This window comes from Vicugna pacos, chromosome 34, assembly GCF_048564905.1.
Source record: "Vicugna pacos chromosome 34, VicPac4, whole genome shotgun sequence".
Taxonomy (NCBI): domain Eukaryota; kingdom Metazoa; phylum Chordata; class Mammalia; order Artiodactyla; family Camelidae; genus Vicugna; species Vicugna pacos.
In genome coordinates, this window is record NC_133020.1 from 1,083,309 (window position 1) to 1,104,189 (window position 20,881).

General features: G+C 41.5%; 1 protein-coding gene across 5 annotated transcripts in view; it reads left to right on the plus strand.

Moving 5' to 3' along the window:
• The first annotated feature begins 10,998 nt into the window (after nt 1–10,998).
• Nucleotides 10,999–20,881, plus strand: part of LOC102530619 (AT-rich interactive domain-containing protein 4B-like) — a 91,502-nt gene continuing 81,619 nt past the window's right edge. For 3 of the 5 annotated variants that reach the window (XR_012066902.1, XM_072954603.1, XM_072954600.1), the window contains exons 1-2: nt 11,510–11,597; nt 11,847–11,901. Coding sequence is in view for 4 of the 5 variants with exons in the window: in XM_072954603.1 (XP_072810704.1) it covers nt 11,896–11,901 (6 nt within the window). In the remaining variant the exon portion in view is untranslated. Of the gene's footprint in view, nt 11,019–11,040; nt 11,185–11,509; nt 11,598–11,846; nt 11,902–20,881 lie in introns of those variants that run through there. The other 2 variants (XM_072954602.1, XM_072954601.1) reach the window with 2 other exon arrangements.

Consider the following 20,881-nt stretch of genomic DNA (forward strand, 5'->3'; position numbering starts at 1 on the left):
AGGGACCAGAAGCGGGGACTCTCTCACCCTGTGACCACAGTGGAGCCCAGCAGGAAGAAGAAAGACTCCTTTCCCTGCATGGCTGCAGCCAAGGGAAAACCATGGACACTGTTCATCTAGCCTCTCAACTTCACTTTCTCTCTGTCAGAGGACTCTCCTTCCCCACGGCCCACCAGCACCGCAGACCCCAAAGCACGGTTCTCGGCTGATCCCAAATTAACCCATCCTGACTGGAGAAACAGCTGGCAGTACTTGTTCTCAGTCAACAGGAAGGACCCCTGAAGGGAGGATTCATCTTTCTCTTTCCCAAAACCTGAAGACAAAAGGACCACTTAAACCTGGAGCAGCTGAGGGCCAAGCCTGCCAGCACATGGAAGAAACTTGTCTGAAAATAAGGTCAAAGAGGAAAGCAGAGCTGATCCAGCTGTGCACAAAGCCTTTCACCAGCCTAGTTAAATGAACTACCAAACTCCTTCCTTTGCTTACATCAGTTTGACCTGGGTTTCTTTCTCCTGCAACTGAAAAAATCCTGAAAAATAAATAAGAATTTAGGTCATATTTGCTCCAATTTAATGTTCTAGGGACATTCCATGCAGCCAGTCTGCTGGAAAGTCCACCTCTCCCAGCACATGTTAACCACAGGGCCCTGGATAATTTAACCCACATCTCACTTTCCCCATCTGTAAAACATGCATGAGATTAGGGCTGCCCCACAGAGCTGTCGTAAGCATTAAATGAGTTACAGTGTGCAGCAGTGTTCAACATCTAGTAAATACGATAGCCATTAAGATCATATATCAGATTCTATATTTAGATAAAGGAAAAGAAATACCACACATCAAAAAAAAAGTATCACAAGTTCAGAATAACAGTAGCTGATATGGGGAAGTTTAATCATGGTGAATCTAGTGCCACTGCAGGTACAGATTCAGTTACCATAACTCCTACCTTGTTCAGCCACCAAGAGATCCAAAGAGATGTGGGATGCACAACAGAAAAGGTGAGAACACTAGCACTTTGTGAATTCGTATCAGAAAGAAAGTTCTTCAATATGGATTCTTTTCCCCAAGTGTATTTTCCTTAATCTTTCCTGATATTTGTTCAAGATTGTACCAAAACAACTGGCAGGAGGTCTGAAGACCACTCATGCTGACACCTCTCCAGTAGGAAACACGACATCAGTGGGAAATGCCCCAAATGGCGATGAGGAGCTCTGGGCAGGACACTGACAGGCTGAGCCCTGACACCCGCTGACCTTTCCGTCATGAAGCACATACAGAAGGAGAAGACATGCTCTTATGAGGAACTTACAGCTTAGTTAGCAGAGGTAACTAACAGCAAAAAATGAAGACCTAAAATTAGTAATGCAAGAAATCACATTCAGTGCTGACAACAACCAGGTGGGTTAAGAGTGAGGCAGGCTCCACGCGGAAAGCATGCCCTGGTTAAGCTGACAATCAGAGTGGGCAGCAGAAATGAAGCGAATGAGCTTTCCAGGCAGGGAAATGCAAGAGGGTTTCACTGACGGGTGGTTCATGTTGGGAGACTAAGAATCTGGGAATACTTGGGAACATGTAAGGGCAAAAATGTCATTTGCTTTTAAATTACCACTTAAAACATAACAACTCCCAAGTACTGAAGAGCCTAACTGGAAACAAACCCATCTGCTGTCCTTTTTCAAAAGGAGATTTAATTGTGGTAAAATACACATGCCATAAAATTTATCATCTTAACCATTTTTATGTGCACAATTCAGTGGCATTAGATACATTCACATTGGTGTGCAATCCATCACCAAAACTTTATCGTCTTACAAAACTGCAAAGTCTACACTCATTAAACAACTCCTCGTAAGCGCCTCTCCCCAGCCTCTACCTTCAATCTCTATTAACTTGACTACTATAAATATCTCATAGAAGTGGAATCACACGGTATTTGTCTTTTAGTGATCAACTTGCCTCACTCAGCATCATGTCCCACTGTCCTTTCCTGCACTTCGTACCTAACATCAAAGCCCGTGTACAAACTGTCCTACACCCTCCCAGTGTTTCCCTGCCTCAGAGTGAACTGTCTCACATCATCCTAAGTAGTTCCTCCAAAAAGCTTTAGGCATATCTGAAGAGGCTGTGGACGTGTCTTCTGTCTAAAGCACCGACTGAAACCCACAATTTTTATGATAAAACTATATGAAACGGGGGGTATAGCTCAAGTGGCAGAATGCATGCTTAGTGTGCATGAGGTCCTGCGTTCAATCCCCAGTACCTCCTCTAAGAATAAGTAAATAAGTAAACTTAATTACCTCCCCCACCAAAAGAAAAAAAAACTATATGAAAGAGGACTAATAAAATTAGTGAATCAATAAGTTTGTGCCTTTTATCTACATACTTTCAAATCCCACCAAATCTTCCCAAATCACTTCTCCACAAATCCATTCCAGCCTCCTAATAACCAGCAAACTGTTAAGCTCCCCCTTTCTGGTGGCCCCTACCTACATTCTGAGTGGTACTCATTTCACACTTAATAATGTCCATCGTGTTGTTTTCTAATGGTCTTGTCTGCACATTTCCCAGCAAAATGCTAAGTTATGGAAAATATCATATTTTTTAAACAAACTTTAAAGTACTAAGTATACAATAAACATTCTATAAGATGCATGATAAATTTACTTTAATAAACCAAAAAGAAAAAAAATCAAAACCACCAGAAAATAGTAACTACTAGTTTTACTGTTGAATATTTACATCTTATAAAAATAAGTACTGAGAAGATCTGGGAAGCCTGTGAAAATCAGTGGCTTAGAGGTAAAAACAGTATTGTTCTGCACGGCTAAGCCTCTGATTAGACTCAGTTAAGTATGCACAGTGAAATTAAAAGTTTAAAGGAAAAGGTTAACCACTCTAAGAAAAGAAATAAAGTATATGGAGTAACATATCCAAATGAGTAGAAAGGAAAAAGTGAAAAGAGGAAACTAAACAAAACCTCAGTTCCAAGAAAAAGCAAGAAAAGAGAAAGAAAAAAACACAGAAAGTACAAAGTATAAGATGGCAAAAAAAAAAAAAAAAGGACAAATCCATTTATTCAACAATTATATTGTGGAGAGCCCGTGAAAAGCCAGATGCTGTTTGAGGCACTTTGGCTACAGCTGTAAACAAAACACAGAGAAACACCTGCCCTTGTGAAGCTTCTGCCCTGGTGGGGAAGCATCAGTGAACCAGAGACATGAACACAGCACATGGCATGCATGTCATATGGTGACAGGCATAAGGACAAGGAGAAGGATGGACATAGAAGGGAAGGTCTCTCTGAGAAGGTAATATTAAAAAAAAAAGAGGGAGGTAAGGTCATAAAGGGGAAGAACATTTAGGCAAAGGCACTGCAAGTGCAAACATCCTGAGGTTAGGGTGTGCCTGAGGCAACAGAGTAGAGCAAAGGGGAGAGTAGCAAGTGATGAGATCAGAGGGAAAGGAAAGGCCCATCATACAGAACCTTGAGGGCCACTCTAAGGAATCTGGCTTTTATTTGCAGCAACATGGATGGAACTGGAGGTCATCATTCTAAGTGAAGTAAGCCAGAAAGAGAAAGAAAATACCAGTATGATATCACTCATATGTGGAATCAAAAATAAAAGAAAAAAGAGGACACTAATGAACTCATCTACAAAACAGAAACAGACTCGCAGACATAGTAAACAATCTTACGGTTACTGGGGGAAAGGGGGTGGGGAGGGATAAATTTGGGAGTTTGAGATTTACAAATGATAACCACTAGATATAAAATATAAAAATAGATAAAAAAACAAATTTCTTCTGTATAGCACAGGGAACTATATTCAGTATCTTACAACATTTAATGAAAAAGGATATGAAAACAAATATATATATGTATATGTATGGCTGGGACATTATGCTGTACACCAGAAATTGGCACATTGTAACTGACTATACTTCAGTTAAAAGAAAAGCAATGCCTTATTTTATGTCTGTAGTTGTTGTTTACTGTATGTCTCCCTTATGTTAAAGTATAATTCTCCCAAGTTTATTATAAAATATGACTATCAGACAAATATAAAATATAAGAAGAAAACATGCCAAAAAAAAAAAGAATCTAGCTTTTAATCTAAGTGAAATGGATAGTCTTTGGTGGATGTTTTGAGAGGGAGATAATCTGATTTTTTTTTTTTCTTAAGGAGACTCATTCTAAATGTTGTGATAGAAAGACTGAAAAAAGAAAAAGCAGACTAGTTAGGTGGCTCCTGCAAAAATCCAGGTGAGAGGTGACTGCAGTTTAGACAGTGAAAGTGGTGAGACAGGCTTGGGAGTCAGGATAGACTCTGAAGGCAGAGTTCTTAGATGAGTGTGGGGTGCAAAAGATGCGTCAAGGTTGACTCTGAAGGTTTTGGCCTGAACATATATTTCAGGAATGACAAGTGACTGTACATCTAACAAGCCTGCCAGTCAAAAAGCTAATTGTAAAAGCATTCAGAAAGCTTACAACTAAAATGATGCAAAAAGTTGAGACAATCTCAAAAGACAGTGGCCAGGGCTATCCCGGGGATCATATTGACACTGTGTCACCTCAGGCATAGTGCTTCAAATAAAGTCTTTTCAGATATAACTTTCCATGTTTTTATTAGCTTTACAGTTTTCAAGGATACATGACCTTGGAGTCAGCTTCATAGGTAAGGCCTGAGCCTACTTAATTCCTACCTACACTCCACCAAGTCCTATGCTGTGTCTGCCTCTTCCTCCCCCCCCCCAGTTAGGTGACCCACCCCCTACCCAGTTCCTCTGGTGTGCAATTTCCCTTGTTTCAACAACTTAATATATTTTGTTAGCTTTGTCTCAGATGGACTTTATCAGATAGGCTTTATCACTGATTGATAAAGCCTCCTGCCCTCTTGAATGTTGAAGGATACATTTGGCCCCAACTTAGACAAAAACTGAAATGTAATAAAGTAAGTTATTTTACTGACATTCATTTGTGTCCTGATAAGAGCTGTGGACTTTTTTAACTTGAGCATTTTAAATTATCTTTTGGCAGAGAATGACCACAGTTTTTGAAAATTACTAGCCTCCAGCAAATTCAGACCTGCCCCACAACCGATATGGAAAGCACGTCCTCCTTTTTTTGTAAAGTACTTTCCTCTCTCCGCCGAGTTGCAATAATATTTGCCTAGTTTTGTCTCAAGTGAAAGAATGACCCCTCTCTGCCTCCAGTCTGTTTCTCATCACACTGATTTGTGCACTGCTGCCTCAACCATGTTATCACTTTGAAGTGTTTTCTCTGCTAAATTTTTCCCTAAAAGGGCCTCTCATTCCTCACCTCCCTCTCACTTCAATCCTTTTCAGCCTGATCTTTTGGCTGCCTCTCCCCTCCAGTTCTTCCATGATTACCTTCTCAAATACCACCAAGTTACTTCATATCACCAAGGTGGTGTCTTAGTCACCATATTCCTTGATTTCTCTGTAGCATAGGCTGATAGGGTTAATGACCCCCCTTTGTTGTAAAAATCATCTGTAAAACGTTGTAGGAAAAAAAAGCTCAAACTTAAAATATCAAATATTTGCAACACAATTCATTTTGAAGCTCATCATTTATGTTGCATCAAGTAAACAGTAAGGGCCAGCTCTGCGCCAAATACTATTTTTAGGCACTGGAGATCTAGCAGCAGAACAGAGATGCAATGTTCCAGTCTTGGACAAATTTATATCTTAATGGTATGAGACAGATGATATATAAGTAAAATAGGTAATTTCAGAATGTGCTAGGTGCAGAAAAGAAAATACATGCTATGTTACCAACTGAAAGTAGGGAAGGTAACTTTCAAGGTGACATCTGAGCTGATAGCTGCAAGATAAAAAGGATCTAGCAATGTTAAAAAAAAACAAAACAAAACAAAACTGGAGTAAGGTCTTTCTAGTGCTGTAGTGTAACAGAAGTGGGAGGCAGGGTTGAGGGAGGGTTAAGAGGGGTCACTTACTATTGTAATCATTTAATCTAGGGCACAAAAAGGAAATAGTGTCTTAAACAAGACAGGAAGGAGAAAAACTGGAAGACTGTGGGGTCACAGCTGCTGAGAAGATGAGAAGAGAGAACTGTTCACTAGATTTTGAAAAATAAATGTCAGTGTCCTTGACAAGAGCCGTTTCGGTAGAGTGGCAGACTCAGAAGTCAGTCTGCAGTGAGGTGAAGTGGAAAGGAGGTTGCAGGAGCATGGCTAAACTGCCCTTCAAAGATGAGACCTCATTGCCATACTGAATGAATAGTTTTTGTAATAGAAAATAACAGATCTGACTCCATACTAGTTCTGTTCCTTTGGCTTTAACCCTGTGCCATTTTCTAGGCTTAGTCTTGCTGGCTCTGCACTCTTTGTAAAATACTGTTGCCGTTAGCCTGAAATATACAGATAGCCTATTCTGAAGGCTCTGATCTTTATGGACATTAACACTTTTGCACTTATATAAAAATAACAAGTTGCAGAATAGAAAATAACATTTGTTTTGGAGGTTTCACAGGAACACCATGACCTGACCCATGGGGACAGCTGCAAGGACAAAGGATTCCTACGGCAAGAAGTTTGCAACGACCAACTACACACTCTCCCCTTTTTAGTGTTAAAGGAGCCTGAATTCTGTCTTGGGTAAAATGGTTCTCCAGGACATTAGTTGCCATCTTCTCAGTCTGTTGGCTTTCCGAATAAAGTTCCTATTCCATGCTTCCATGCACCAACATCTCATCTCCTGGTTTATTGGCCTGTCTTGCAGTCTGAAAGCAGAACGAGTTTGGACTCAGTAACATTTTCAGTCAATATCCCATGTAATGGTTCACCCCTTGGAGTCAGATGGTTTCTGGTTTCTTTCTAGCAGTTCTTTTTTCTTCTTCTCTTTTTCTTTTGGACAGGGAGTTACAAATCACTTTGGAAATCTGATGAAAGCTATCCACATTCATGCAAATTTTACATATAATTTTAGGGAGCTAATTAATCCTTTGAAGATAATTAATGGGCCCCAGAGAAATCCATGGATTACAGATTAAGAACTCTCTGTTTTCAATTAGCCATTCTCTTCCTTCCTGGTTTCCTTATTCCTTTGATTGCCTGGTAACTGTCCTTGCCAACTGCTACACACTCTCTCAGTGACTACATCTACTTTCTTGATTTTTGTTATTGGGTCAATGACACCTGTTTTAGTACAGAAGCCCTCTGGAGTTGGGGGGTAACCTAAAAGAAAATCAAGATCAGTTAAGCCTGATTTTCAATGTCAGAAGGCTTATTTGATTTCACAGTGTCTAACTGGACAACCATAGGAGATGAGGCTATGAATAACTGTTCATAAGGTCATTCTGGAAAAGGTTTATATAAAAAAAAAGAAATCATAAGCTAATTCTCTCCTTGTAACATTTTACAATCTTCTTCCATCTCTGTCTTCACAGCCCCATCACAGGAGGAGGTAGCCTTCTACTGGGAACTTCACACTGGCATATGTTTATCATGCAAAATTCCCTCCAGACTTCTTAGGAACTCTTGGTACCTTCTGATGTGCAACTTTTCATCCTGGCATGTGATTTGAAGGTTAGTTTTACATGTCAATGTGGCTAGGCCATGATACCCAGCTATTTGGTCAAAAACCAGTCTAGATATTGCTGTGAAGGTTTGTTTCAGATGAGATCACCAGTTAAATCAGTAAACTCTGAGTAAAGCAGATTGCCCTCCTTAACGTGGGTGAGCCACACCCAACCAGCTGAAGGCCTTAAGAGACAAAGACTAAGCTCCCCCAAGGAAGAGGGAATTCAATTTCCCCTGAAACACATGGCCACACAACATGGGGGAAATAACAGGGTTCTTTTCATAAGGAAGAAGTGAGGAATGTCTGTTGGGTAGACAAACACCACCGGCCATAGGTTCAATTCAGTACCTCCTCTAAACTCTCCAGTGGCACTACTTATAGATTATGGTTGGTCTTATTTTAAGATGTTCTCTGTTCCCTTAATTATTCTTGTTTCCTCTAAATTAAGTTTTTCTATATTGTTTTGTTCCTTTTTTTTTTTTAACCTTGGTCTTTCCCTGTCACTGCAGGTGTTCTATAAATGTGGGTGGGTTTCTGGTTGTCCACCTGTGTTTCAGACAGAATGAGGCAGCAGAAATGCTAAATGTGAGCTAATAGGAGCTCAGCTCATGTGACAAGGCAGGCTGGCTGGCTGGCTGGTGAGTTTCAGTGCCGTGTGAGAGGGAAGGGAGCAGCCATCATGCTCCAGGAAGGCTCCCAGATGCCAGAATAGAAGAGTGTAGCTCTTTGGCACCAATACATTCAACTTACTCAAATTTTCCAGAAACTTACTTCTAGTTCTCTAGAGGTGTCTACTTTTTTTGCTTTGGGATAAATACCTGGCAACGATGATTTACACTGCCCATTGGGGTACAAGAAGGAGGTAACATGGGGGAGTGTGCCCCTCCATTTACAGACTATCAATGAATTTCTGTTTTCATCCACGTTTATCACTCCTGACTTCTTTATTGATAAGTATAGAGCTGTTCCAATTAGTTCTTAGTGCCTCTCTAACAAATTACCACAGTATTAGTGGCTTAAAACAGCTTATATTTATTACCTTAGAGTTCTGGAGAGGTCCAGGGCTTCTCAAGGAATCACTAGGGCTGCGTTCCCATCTGGAGACTCCAGGGGAGAATCTCTTTGTTTGGCCTCACAGGTTCTAGAGCCAATCAGCCTTCTGTGGCTTCTGGCCCCTTCATCCATATTCAGAGTTGGGTCCTTCTCATATCACAACAGTCTAATCCTGGTTGCAACCTCACATCACATTCTTCGATTCTCCTGCTCTGCCTCACTCTTACATTTGAAGAATGCTTGTAGTTGCCAATGGGTCCTTTTGGATAATTCAAGGTATTCTATTTATCTATTTTGAGATTACCAATTAGCATAATTTCAACTCCCAACCTTCATTCCTTTTTGCTACATAACCTAATAGAGCCACAGGATCTGGGGGGTGAGGACATGGACATCTCGGGGAGAGGGTATTATTCTATTTCAGGTTCTCGTCAGCCACTCTCCATCCCCACCGCTTTCATCAATCAGTAAGTAGTCTTTCTGCTTTCTGTATTCCAGACATTTTTTGAAATTTCTCATCCATTCACAAAGCCCTTCCCATTCACAATGTTATTTCAATATTTTAGCCTTCTTATTCTTTTCCTTTCCTTTTAGTATTTTCTCAAGAGGGAGAAAAGATAAACACATGTGCTCAGTCCAGCATCTTGAAGAGGATGAACATTCTTTCTTCACTTCCTTCTTGCAGGGCTAGCAGAAAATTGACTCTCAGCCAGTGCTGGGGCCTTCTTACTTCTCACAGTTACACCAGCTTCTAGGAGATTTTAGAGGTCCCTGAGGGCATGCCAACTCCAGGCATGACGGACACCATTGACAGTTTTATTGCTGAAGTTGACAGTGATCCCTCAAAGCCAGATACCTTTCTGCTTCCCTGCCAGAGTGCTGCTATGATCATTTGTGTATAAGTTTCTGTATGGATATATTTTTTCATTTCCCTTGGGTAATCTTATGTGCTGAATACGTGTGTCTCCCCCAAATTCCTATGTTGAAGCCTCAACCTCCAATATTTCTGTATTTGGATATAGGGCCTTTGTGGAAGAAATTAAGATTAATGAGGTCATAAGGGTGAGACTCTGATCCAATAGGATTAGTGTCCTTGTAAGAAGAGACCTGAGAGCGTGAGCTGTTTTCTCTCTTTCCACCACGTGAGGACCCAGTAAGGCAGCGGCCGCCTGCAAGCCAGGAGAGAGCAGGAGTGCCGCTGTCCAGTCCGTCCTGCATGAAGCCTGGCTCATATCCTCGAGTGCTACCCAGCCCACGAGCACTTCCCTTCCCAGGGGTCTCTCCTCCCTCCTCTGTTTGCTCTTCAAGTCGCTGCTCCTTCTTCGTGTCTTCCTTCCAGTACACCTAGCCTGATCTCTTCAGTAAGCTCCAGTTTTAGGAAAATTAATTCAGAAAGGGAAGTGTCTCGCAAGAAATTTCTTCTAGCTTGACCATCACAATACTTCCCTGAAGCAAAAAAGCACAAAATGACCTGGGTACCTCTCTGGAACTAAAGATGGAAGAACAGGGAGAAAAGAATACAAATGTCTCTAAAATTATTTTGCTACTAAATACTTACAGTATACAGGCAGTTTCACTGCATTAAATCACTGAACTGTGACTTAATCAATTCATACAAACACTTCCTGTCTGGGCTCCCTGTAGTCGCTCCTCGAACCCAATTCTGCTGATCTATCTTCTACTCTAAAACTAGTGATCCTTTCCAAATTCAAATCTGGTCCTGTCTCCCTTCCGAGTGGGATCCCTCTGAAGATAACCCATTGTTCTTAAATAAGGACAGACCTCCCCCCCCCGCAACAAAGCATATCAGGGTCGGTGGGCACCCTCCCCTCCCCCAAGCCTCAGTTCCTCATACTTTAAAGAAGCACCCTCTCGACTCAAGGCTTTCCAATGCGGTATTTTTTGTTTGGAATGCCCTTTCTTTAGTTGAAACTCCAGCTAACTCTTCCGCTCTCAGCTCGAGCCTCACTTGCTCAGGAAAGCCTTCCCTTCTGTCCCAAGGGCAAATCCCGTTTCCAGTAGTCCTGGCCCCACGGAGCTCTGCTTGGCAATCGGAGGCTGTCTAAGAGGCCATCCGGAAAAGAGGGAGGGGAGGGGAAAAAATCTAGGACAGGGGAGAGAGAAGGGAAGAGGGGACTTGGGGTGGGGGGAGAAGCCATGTTTGCCCGTCAGTCGAGCCCGGAGTGAGGAGCTCGGGTGCCAGAGGGAGACTCTTGAGCTTAAGCTTGCCGCCGCCGCGGCCACCGCCTGGACCTTTGCCTGGAGGGAGCCGCAGAGGGTCCGTCGCCGCCGTCCTCTGGAGGGCAGCGCGACTGGGTGCCCGGACCTCCAGTCCGGGAGGGATTTTTCGTCGTCCCCCCTCCCCCCAGAGAGGGAGCCCGAGCGGCCGCCAAAACAAAGGTACCAGTCGCCGCCGCGGGAGGAGGACCAGCCGGAGTTTCAGCCTCAGCAACCGCTGGACCCGCCGCCCTTCTTCCCCCATCTCTCCCCCGGGCCTGCTGGTTTTGGGGGGGAGCCGAGGAGGGGACTCCGGACGTGCCAGGGTCAGAGCTCGCCTCCCAGGAGGGTAGGGATGTTTTCTGGGGCTTCGCGGTCTCGTCAGGGGGTCTTTGGGGGCAGTCCCTGGGCCCGGCCGGGGGGCGGGGCAGATGGCGGTCGTGGTCTCCGCGGGCGCCCGAATTCGGGGCCGCGGCCTCCGGGGGCCCCCGCCCGCTCTCCGCTGCAGTCGCCGAGTCCGATTGCCCCCCCTCCCCGCCCAGCCCAGCCCAACGGCCGCACACTCAGCGCTTTAGCGCCGGGCGGCCACTTGTGGGGTCTCCGCCTCGGAGCGGGCCGTGGGCAGAGGCTGCGCGGCGGGTCGGGCCGCAGGGCCCCGAGCGAGGCCCGGCCTGCTCGGCTCGGACGCGGTGCGCGGCCGCTCGGAGCGGGAGGCTGGCGGGGAAGGGAGCAGGCGGCCCCGCGCCGGACCCCGGGCGGCCTGTGAGTTTCTTCTCTGAGAGAAAGGGCGTCATCGTCGGGGACGGGAAACACCGTCGGCGCCGACAGTGGGGACGCCGAGCCTCGAGCCGTGTGGGCGGCTGCGTGTGAGGGGTGGCGAGGCCCGGGAGCGCCGAGTCGGCGTTCGGGGTCGGGGCCGACGCTTCCTCGGGCCCCTTTTGGGGTCCCCCGTCGGCGCCGGCTCAGAGGGTGCCGGTGGCGCTGACTGGGTGTCTTTGGTTTCTTCTGCAGCTGCAGGTGAACCCGGTGTTTTTCAGGGGATCGCGGTCCCGGAATCACCATGAAGGTAGGCTCACCTCCAGAAAAGGGACCCCGGGGCTTAGGGAATTCAGGAAGGAGGGTCTGATCGCGGTCGCGCGTGGGGCCCCCGAGTTCCGCCGAGAGAGGTGTGTGCGGGGGCCGGGGCCCAAGCTCTTCCCGGGGCCGGGGGTCAGCCGGCGCGGGAGTCGGTGGGCTTCGCTGCCGTGTTGGATCCGGTTACAGGGTATCTCACCGAGAACGGTTTTCCCATAGAGAACGTCTCTTTTTGCAGGGGGGTGTTAGGAATAACTGCACGAATTCAAGTGTTTGAAAAGCAGGTCAAGTAACCTGCCTGGAGAAACTGAACTGTGTTGTGGTTCTATCTGTTACGCCGATGAAAGAAAATCTAATTTGTCGTGTGATGCGTACAGTACCATGAATTTTTCGCAGACCTGTCTGACAAGCGAAATCCAGCATAATCTTAATCGGAAGGTTTTTAAAGAGAAATGTTGGTGGTCTTTGCACAACTCGGTGGTTGCAGTTGTGTCTTGTATTTCCAGGGATTTAGGATTCTGTGGTTTATTCACCTTTAGCGATCCATTTGGTCTGTGAATTACCAGATGCTGTATCGCATTGTGATAAAACCCATGTGAAAAGCCAATGGCCAGGTTCCTCTTAAATGTAAGCATGTGAACCGAATGGAGGATATTGTCTAAAAAGTACAATTTGCTTAACTGGTGGAAGAAATTATGGTCATAAAAAAAGTACAGGTTGTTTTTTCACTTTAGAGAATGTGTAATTAAATGCTGTCATATTTTTTAATGCACTCTAGGATGAAAAGCCTTAGCTATTGGAAATGTCTGATTCAACTGGTAGAACTTAGAGACTAGCAGATGTTTTTCATCCATTACAAATTCAGAAATGTTTGAAAGGGTGTATGTAATCACAGGTATAGAATTGCAGCAGCTAGAATGTAAAAATGCAAATGTCATCTACTTTTGACAGTTTATTTGAACTATTTTTTAAAAATTTACTTTGCTTCTCTTCAGAATCAGGACTGCTTTTATAGTACTTCATCAAAATTAAGTTCATAATGTTTGTGTTTATGGTAGAAAGTGAACGCCATGGCTACTTAAATATTTGTCAGCTATACACAGTAATTTGATTTAGTCCAGTTTTTTTTTCTTTTTGAGTTTGGGGTGCTATAAACTCTGAAGCAGTTTATATCTGCTGAATGACTATTTCACTTTCATGTAAATGAAAAAATAACCAGTGATATTTCAGAAATGAATTCCTTTTCTTAGTCACAGATGCTAGCTGGAACTTCTGTGACCCATGTGAAATGGTGACAAATTTATTAGGAAAATATATCTTCTCTGGTGTTGGATGAGAATTTCTTAAGAAAAATGTTGAATTGAAAAATATGTAAAACATTCAGAAGGTGAACATTACAAGTTTTAGTTTTGAATAAATGTTGTTATCTGTCATAGTCACCAGTGTAGTGCCTCTTCCTGCCTCTAAGCCATTGTGCCCTCATAACCACTTAAAATTTGCCTCTGTTTGTTCTTTTATACCAATAGGTAATAGTACTTTTCCTATTTATCTCCAGGGGTTTTGGTTTTTTTAGTTTTCTTGATAGAAATGAATGTGCTTTGAAATATGTGATATCAAATGTATTATTTTGTTATAATATTGAATAATGTCTGTGGTAGTAAATATTTTCATATCCGGTTAAGTCTGATTAACTTGCTTCAAGGTTTTCTTGTTCTCCCCCTTTCTCCCATTTTAATTAGGTAACCTTTATGAAAAGCCATGTTGGAATAGAAATTCTTAAACTTCTTTGGGTCGGAAAGCAGAAGCTTTAATGCCATTGTGCACATAATCTCTAAAAATTCTGTCTTTAATTTAATTCTGTCTGTCAGAGACCTACAGAAAATAAGCACACTTAACTGCTTTCAGGATAACTCTGCTTGTATATATAGTAGTCTTCATCTGTTGTTCACACCACCTTGGTTTATCTACTTGTGCTTCCAAATCTGACCCACAGAACTCATTTTGCATTGACTAAATTTACATCCCAGGGGATACCACTGTGCAGTTTGCCTTCACCTGCTTGTATTCTCTGAAGTAATCTAGAGCACAGTATTGCTTTCTGTGAGTAGAGGTAGTAGTGAGGGACCACATCAGTGCAGCGCTAAAGTCAGATCTTGGGTTTACCTGGGCCGTATAAAACCTTCATCTTTTGAGGATATAAGTAAGCAAAGTCTGGGCTGTGGACAGTTTTGATAGTGTATCCCAGTATTAACAGCAGACCATTGTTGGCCACATTATGCTTTACGTAGTGATTGTGTTTTTCATGACTTTGACTCCTCCAAATATGCCACTTAATTCTAGTATTTCAGTGTTTGTCTTTGTGTCACATTAAATCCCTCTTCTCCTGAAACATGGTGTATATCCCTAGGCTGATATTTTACCTCAAGTAGGAAAGTCTTAAGGGCAATTTTTTTTGCCTGAAAATTATTACATTAATATTTCTATCATTTCTCTTTGGTCTTTTAAATGGTATAAAGAATAGATTTTTATGAGATATTACCCATCCTCCTTAGAGTTGCCAACCACTGAGCACATAGTAGATTCTGCTCACCATGACACGTGCTGTATAGAGTTGCCCTGGTGAGAAGCAGCCTGATGGCAAGTCATCCCTCCTATCTACAGAGTCTGTGACTTTTTATTTTGGTTTTACATATGAAACCACTTGGATTTTTCTGTTTGTATGTCTTAACATATTAACTAACAATTAGGTGTCACTCAGGACTCCATAAACTTAGTTTCAACTGTGGAAGATCATGATTGTCTTCTTTGAAGTGCTCCCCCAACATCCCTGAAGTAAATTTTGTGTTTGCCAAAGAGCCTGGTTTTAGCGGTCGTCTCCTGTGTGGGCGTGCCTGGCGTGTATTCTGCCCTCATTTGGTGGCAGCATACCCAGTTCCCTGATGCACTGTCAGCGTAGGTGCCCTGCCCTTCACTGGCCAAGGGCTGAGCATGTAATTCAAGTCACACTTACTGGATATGATAAAAAGAATAAGAAAATGGAAATAAAGTAATATTAAAATCTTTTATTAATGGGTCAAGTAAGATAAATAGAGACCTGTCAGAGTTGGTGGTATGGTCAGTGTTTTTAGCCCTGTTAGGTGACTGTCAAAGAACTCATAACTGAAGTCAGAGTGTGTTGGGAGTTCTCAAGTCCACCCTCAGCTTTGGTACTTGGCTGAGAGGACTGACAAGACTCAGTGTGTGGTTGTACTTAGGCTGTGGTTTGTTACAACAAAAGAACACCAAGCATGATCAGTGAAAGGAAAAGATGTTTGGGGTGAAGTCTTTGGGAAACCAAGTGCAAGCTTCCAGAGTCTTCTTTCAGTAGTCACATAGGCACACTTAAGTCCTCTAGCAATGAATTGTGACAACATAGAAGAACTGTAGCCAACAAGAAAGCTCATTAGTGGTACAGCATCCAGGGCTTTTATGGGGGGGCCAGTCACAGAGAGATCCCATACCTGATGCACACCCCAAGTCCCTACTCTGAGAATGAAAGCTGTTGTTGAGCATAAGCTGTATCATATGTGCATACAGTGTAGGCGCATGAGCCACTTTTATCTATTAATTGTGGAAACTCTCTCGAAATCTCTGTAAATTCCCAGTTGTGATCCAAGGGCCAATGCTGCAAGCAGGCCAAAAACAGCAGTCAGGCCTGCTGCGGTAACTCTTTTCTGTAGAGAAGTTTTACCTTTTACTTTTCTTAGTTTTACTTTTTGCATTGATAGTTTTATCTCAATTTTTCATTTCTTTGCTATAATCTTCTCAAACCACTTTTCTGTAATATACTATTTTAAATGAGCCTGCTTTCATTGCCTTATTTCATTCTGTGTGTATATTAAATATTTTTTTTCATTATCACCTTCCTGTCATCTCTCAGGTTGGTAAATGGTAGCCAAAATCCCCCAGATGGCTTTCACTTTCACCATTCTTTCCATGGTACCTCGTATTATATTGGTCTGGAAACCAAACAGTTGCTGAATTTATCTATTACAAGTTCCCAGTGAGGATCTAGAGAAATAACCTATAGGGCACTGGTTTTCAAACTCTGGGGTGCATCAGAACTCTCTGGAAGGCTTGCTAAAACACAGATTGCTGATTCCCTCCCCCGAGTTTCTGATACAGGATGCCTGGAGTAGGGCTTGAGAATTTGCATTTGTAACAAGTTCCCAGGTGATATTGGTACTATTGGTCCTCAGGACACATTTTAAAAACTTCTTTTTCTAGTTTACAGTATAATCCACAGTCTTACATATGCAAGAATGAGGTGATCTGCAGAATTTACATAGAAGGGCATGCCTACCACAGGGCATTGAAAGTGAGCGAACAGTTGATGGCACCATTGTCTTCTCCCATGTGTTGTGCACCTGCTGCTTTTCTCTCAGAATGTTTGTAGGACACATGGCTCATAAAGATGAACATAAGAAATATTTATTAGAAAAGCTTACTTATCTATTTTTAATATAAATGAAAGATTCTTTATTTTTATGTGCTCAGTGAATCTTCCCCATATCACTTGGAATTTAATCATGTCTCTTGGGTAATCACAGACTGGTAGATTCCCTCTTCATTATTTTCTTGGGGAACATGGGTTATCAAGGGAATGCTAGAATTTAAGGGGTTTATTGGCTTTGATTCCTAACTGGGAATGCTTATGGAAGGGAGTGCCACTGAAATATCTTTCATGACTTTAGGGGAGTCAGAGAATCCTAAGGTAGCAGAGTTTAGCTGGTGGCAAGGGGGCCATGGTCATCACAGTAGGCTGGAAGGCAGGTTTCATAATGAAATTCTGAGAGTGTTCTGATCCACCTGGGATCCCTACATTGGTAAGCAACCTAGTAACTCATTTGGTATAATTTTTTAAAAGTCCACATCTAATAATGAACAATCTAATGTAAGCTATTGTCTTAGAATGCCTTGAGATTGAGCCTGTTTAGTTGTCAGAACCCATTGAAAGAAGGCAAAAATCGAGTACCCTGGAGGGTCTGTCATATAACGCTGCATATAGTGTGACCCTCCTCCCTGGGTTCACTAATGATACCTTGTGTTCACTTACTTAACTGTGCGGTGGGGAAAGGGGAAATACTCAGTTCTTAAAGTGCAGGAGGAACTGTTGTTTATCGGCTCTAGTGTAACAGTAATTTCTGGTGACCCAGAAGACTACCAGTATGATCTAGCAGTAAGACTGGGTGCATGTGGAGAGTCAGGAGATAGAATTTTGACCTAAGTGTATTTCTGTACACCTGTCCTGAAATTATTTCTCTTGGTCCTAAGTGAATAAATATCTTCAGCAAAACAGAATCTCCATTTAGTGTGATGGTAGGAGTGGCCAACCAAGTAAAGCCATTTGGTGCCACCAACAAAAACTTGAAAATTGCTGGGATGATGATCAGGAGAAAAACAAAGGAAACAAAAACAAAACAAAACACACCCACTCACAAAACGCCCTGAAATATGCACACTCAAAAATAAGGCTTTAAAAAAGCCTCACATATTATTGCATTTAATGTCACTTTTTATCTTGTGTTGTAGACTAATAACCTATAATATAAAATGAGGATTCTTTTGATGAGATGTATCAGAAAGGTCTTTCCAGTTTTAGTGATAGCTTCAATACAAATTGAGACTCCATAGGAGGCGAGCACAATGTATTATTGTGATTTCATTCTTTGAAATGACTGTTTTCCTAGAGCAATTCCAAGTAGCTAACATTGTATTATAATGAAATATATATACTCTGGTTAACCAGTATTTAGGTTAATTATTCATGAAGTATTCAGTTCAGTGAGAAGAGTAGTAGGTTAATAGACTAGTAGTTAATTTTTTCATATAAGATTAAAATCCTACTTTTAGTGCAATCTTTCAAAATTGTATATCAAATTACTTATGAGGTTTCTGAGATTTTAATTTAAAGGCTTTGACAACTTCCCACCCCCAATCCAAATTATAGCTGGAACATATGATGTTAAATGTGGCCAATTAGTCTTCACAGTATCACAGACCTTGAAGACTTAGTTTTTAAAAAGTTCGTTCTGACAACATGGCTGAACCCGGAGGGCATTACACTAAGAGGAACAAATCAGACAGAAAAAGACAAATGCTGCATACTGTCACTTATATGTGGACTACAAAAAAAAAAAGTGCATGAATAAATAGATTAATTTGAACTCATAGAGGGAAAATTCTCTTATTTTTAAACATTTGATGTGTTCCTTTGCTTATTTTCTCTGACTGAATCATGAATTTTGAAGACAGGAAAAATATTTTGTTTTTTGTATGTTCTGGACACCTAGCCAGGAACTGCCTACTGACAGTCCAATTTTTGACTTGGTTTGACTGATTGATTTGCTTGTTCATTTATTCAGCTTAGCTAGCATTTTACTGAACAGTTACTCTTCCTGCTTTATTCTTGGTTAGTGCTCTGTTTTTTCTTCTGATTTGGTAAGATATATCTAAGTTTTGAAAAATCTGAAGGGAAAAATAAAAGAGCCTGTTGAAAATAGAGATTTTTTTCTTTAAGTATAAATATATTTTTAGTAATTTGATATTGTAGGGCCAGACCTATGTAGTAAAGGCTGATTTTTGAAAATTGGGAGCCAGAGGTGGTATTTTACTACTGTTTTCTAATGCTACTACTGCTATAGTGGTGACCTGAAGACCTTTTAAAAACCTGTGGTTTTTGCTTTGTGTGTCCATATTTCATTGTTCCTTACTGCTCTTCTAGGACTTTGTATATTGTGAAAACTTAGCTTAAAATTTTAAACTGGAATTGGCTTAATATATGTATAGATAGGATGTAAGTCCTAAATAGCGCAGGGCATTATGCATGCTCAATAAATAAATATTTATAAGATGGTGATTACATCTTGTCTCCTTTGATAAGTTTCTTGGTTTTTTTTGTTTGTTTGTTTGAGGGGAGTAACTAGGTTTATTTATGTATTGTTTAATGGAGATAGTGAGGATTGAATCCATGACCTCGTGCATGGAAGCATGCACTCTACCACTGAGCTGTATCCTCCCCCACCTTCGATAAGTTTCTGATGGGTTTTAATCAAGACTATTTTGGTTATCGATAATAGAAACCATTTCAGATTATCAAAAGCAGAAAAGGGGATTTATATTATAGATACCAAGTACCCGAGAGCAGAAAGCCTGTTCAAATTTGAGGAGAGAGACTGAACTTCAGAGTTGGGCAGCTAGCAGGAACTGAGGCTGGCTGTTCTCTCAGTCATGCAGAGGACACACAGTCTCGTATGTGTTCCTATTTTTCTCTGCACATCTGTTTATTCCTTTGTTTTTCTTTATTTCTCTTTCTCTTTGCAAACCAGTTTTCTCTGCTTCTCCCTACATGTGTCAGAAAATGGCTAGCACAGGCTGTATCACCTTGCTCTGCTGACAAATTGACAAGCATTTCAGCTTTAAATCCTGGGACAGGGAGCCTGTTTGGCACAGTTTGGATCAGGTGGATGGCTGTCAGTATAATCAGCTTCTTGTTGGCAAAGCATATTGCCAGAACGTATCTCTTTGTTAAGAGAAAAAATCTGCTAATTGATTCTTGTCACATTAGCAGCATATTCTTCGTAGAACTATGTGGACTTTTTTAATTGTAAGCATTTGGTCATCTGATAAGTTATAAACAGCGTTTTAAATTTATTAGCATATGACGTAATTTTGTATGTAACAGGTCACGACTTTATTATATATTTTATCTATATTACATAAGCAATATATAAATACATATTATACATTCACATTACTATTATAACCACACTTCACATACGTGAAGTTAGGCTCAGAGGAATTAAGTAACATGTCCTAAATGTCACATAGCTAGTAAGCTACAGCCCTGGAGTTTGAACCCAAATACTTTTGATACCAGAGCTTATGCTTTTGATCTCTCAATATATAGAATGCCTCCCAGTATAAGATGTTTTTGAAATATACATAATTTTTACCTTAAGAGAAATCTCATTTAGCACGGATTAACTAATGTGTATGTAACTTTGGTTCAATAAATGGTTCGTGAATTCCTCCTATATGTAAGTGTAATTCTAGGAACAGGACATCTAAAGATATATAAGATGCTTTTTCTGCCTTAAAGTTGCTTAGTCTACAAGAGAAGACAGATACAAATCATTAAAATATAGTGTAAAACATGCACCTTTACAGAATGTTTATATCCATTTGGGACAAGCAAAGCCAGTCTATAGAATAGCAATGAGTATTGTAGCATTGGTTACAAAAGGGGTTAATATATTAGTCCTCAGAAATTAAAGTGAATTCTGTGACTTAAAATATTTATTACATACCATGTGGGTCAATTTCTTTTGGCCACTAGATTTGGCCAAAGATTATTGTTTCCTTTCAAAGGCTTCTTTCAAGCTCATGTTCTTGAGAATATAAAACAGGATAAAAACTTGGTTTGGTGAGCTGACAGCCAGCAGGTAGGAAAAACTAGCCATGGCTCCTCTAGTGGTACAATGGGGCCTGTGTTGTTGGCCAGGACTCAGAGCTCAGTTTGTGGCCCAGTCATCTGGCAACAGGGAGAAATATGGGTGGAGCTCCAGAGAGATCAGTAGTGCAAAGCTGGGTCTTGCTCACAGGCAGTAAAGCAGGAGCAGGGGCTGAGCAGATCATGGAACAGGACTGTTATATGTCTTGGGTGTTGGTCTTTGGCTTCCCAGCTGCTTAAAAGAAATGGAGAAAATCAGAAATCAGTATTAGATTGAACCATATAAAATTGCCAATATTTGGCCTTTTTCTGATTTATTAAAAAATAGCAATTTCATATGATTTAATTTCATATTTGCTGAGTATTTACCCAGGACCTGTCAGTCTTCTAAAAAGACTACTTAGTTTAATTGAAAACTTGCAGTCACCCTACAAGATCCATCTACAGAAAGGAAACCAAAGATCAAAGTGGTGGGGTGACA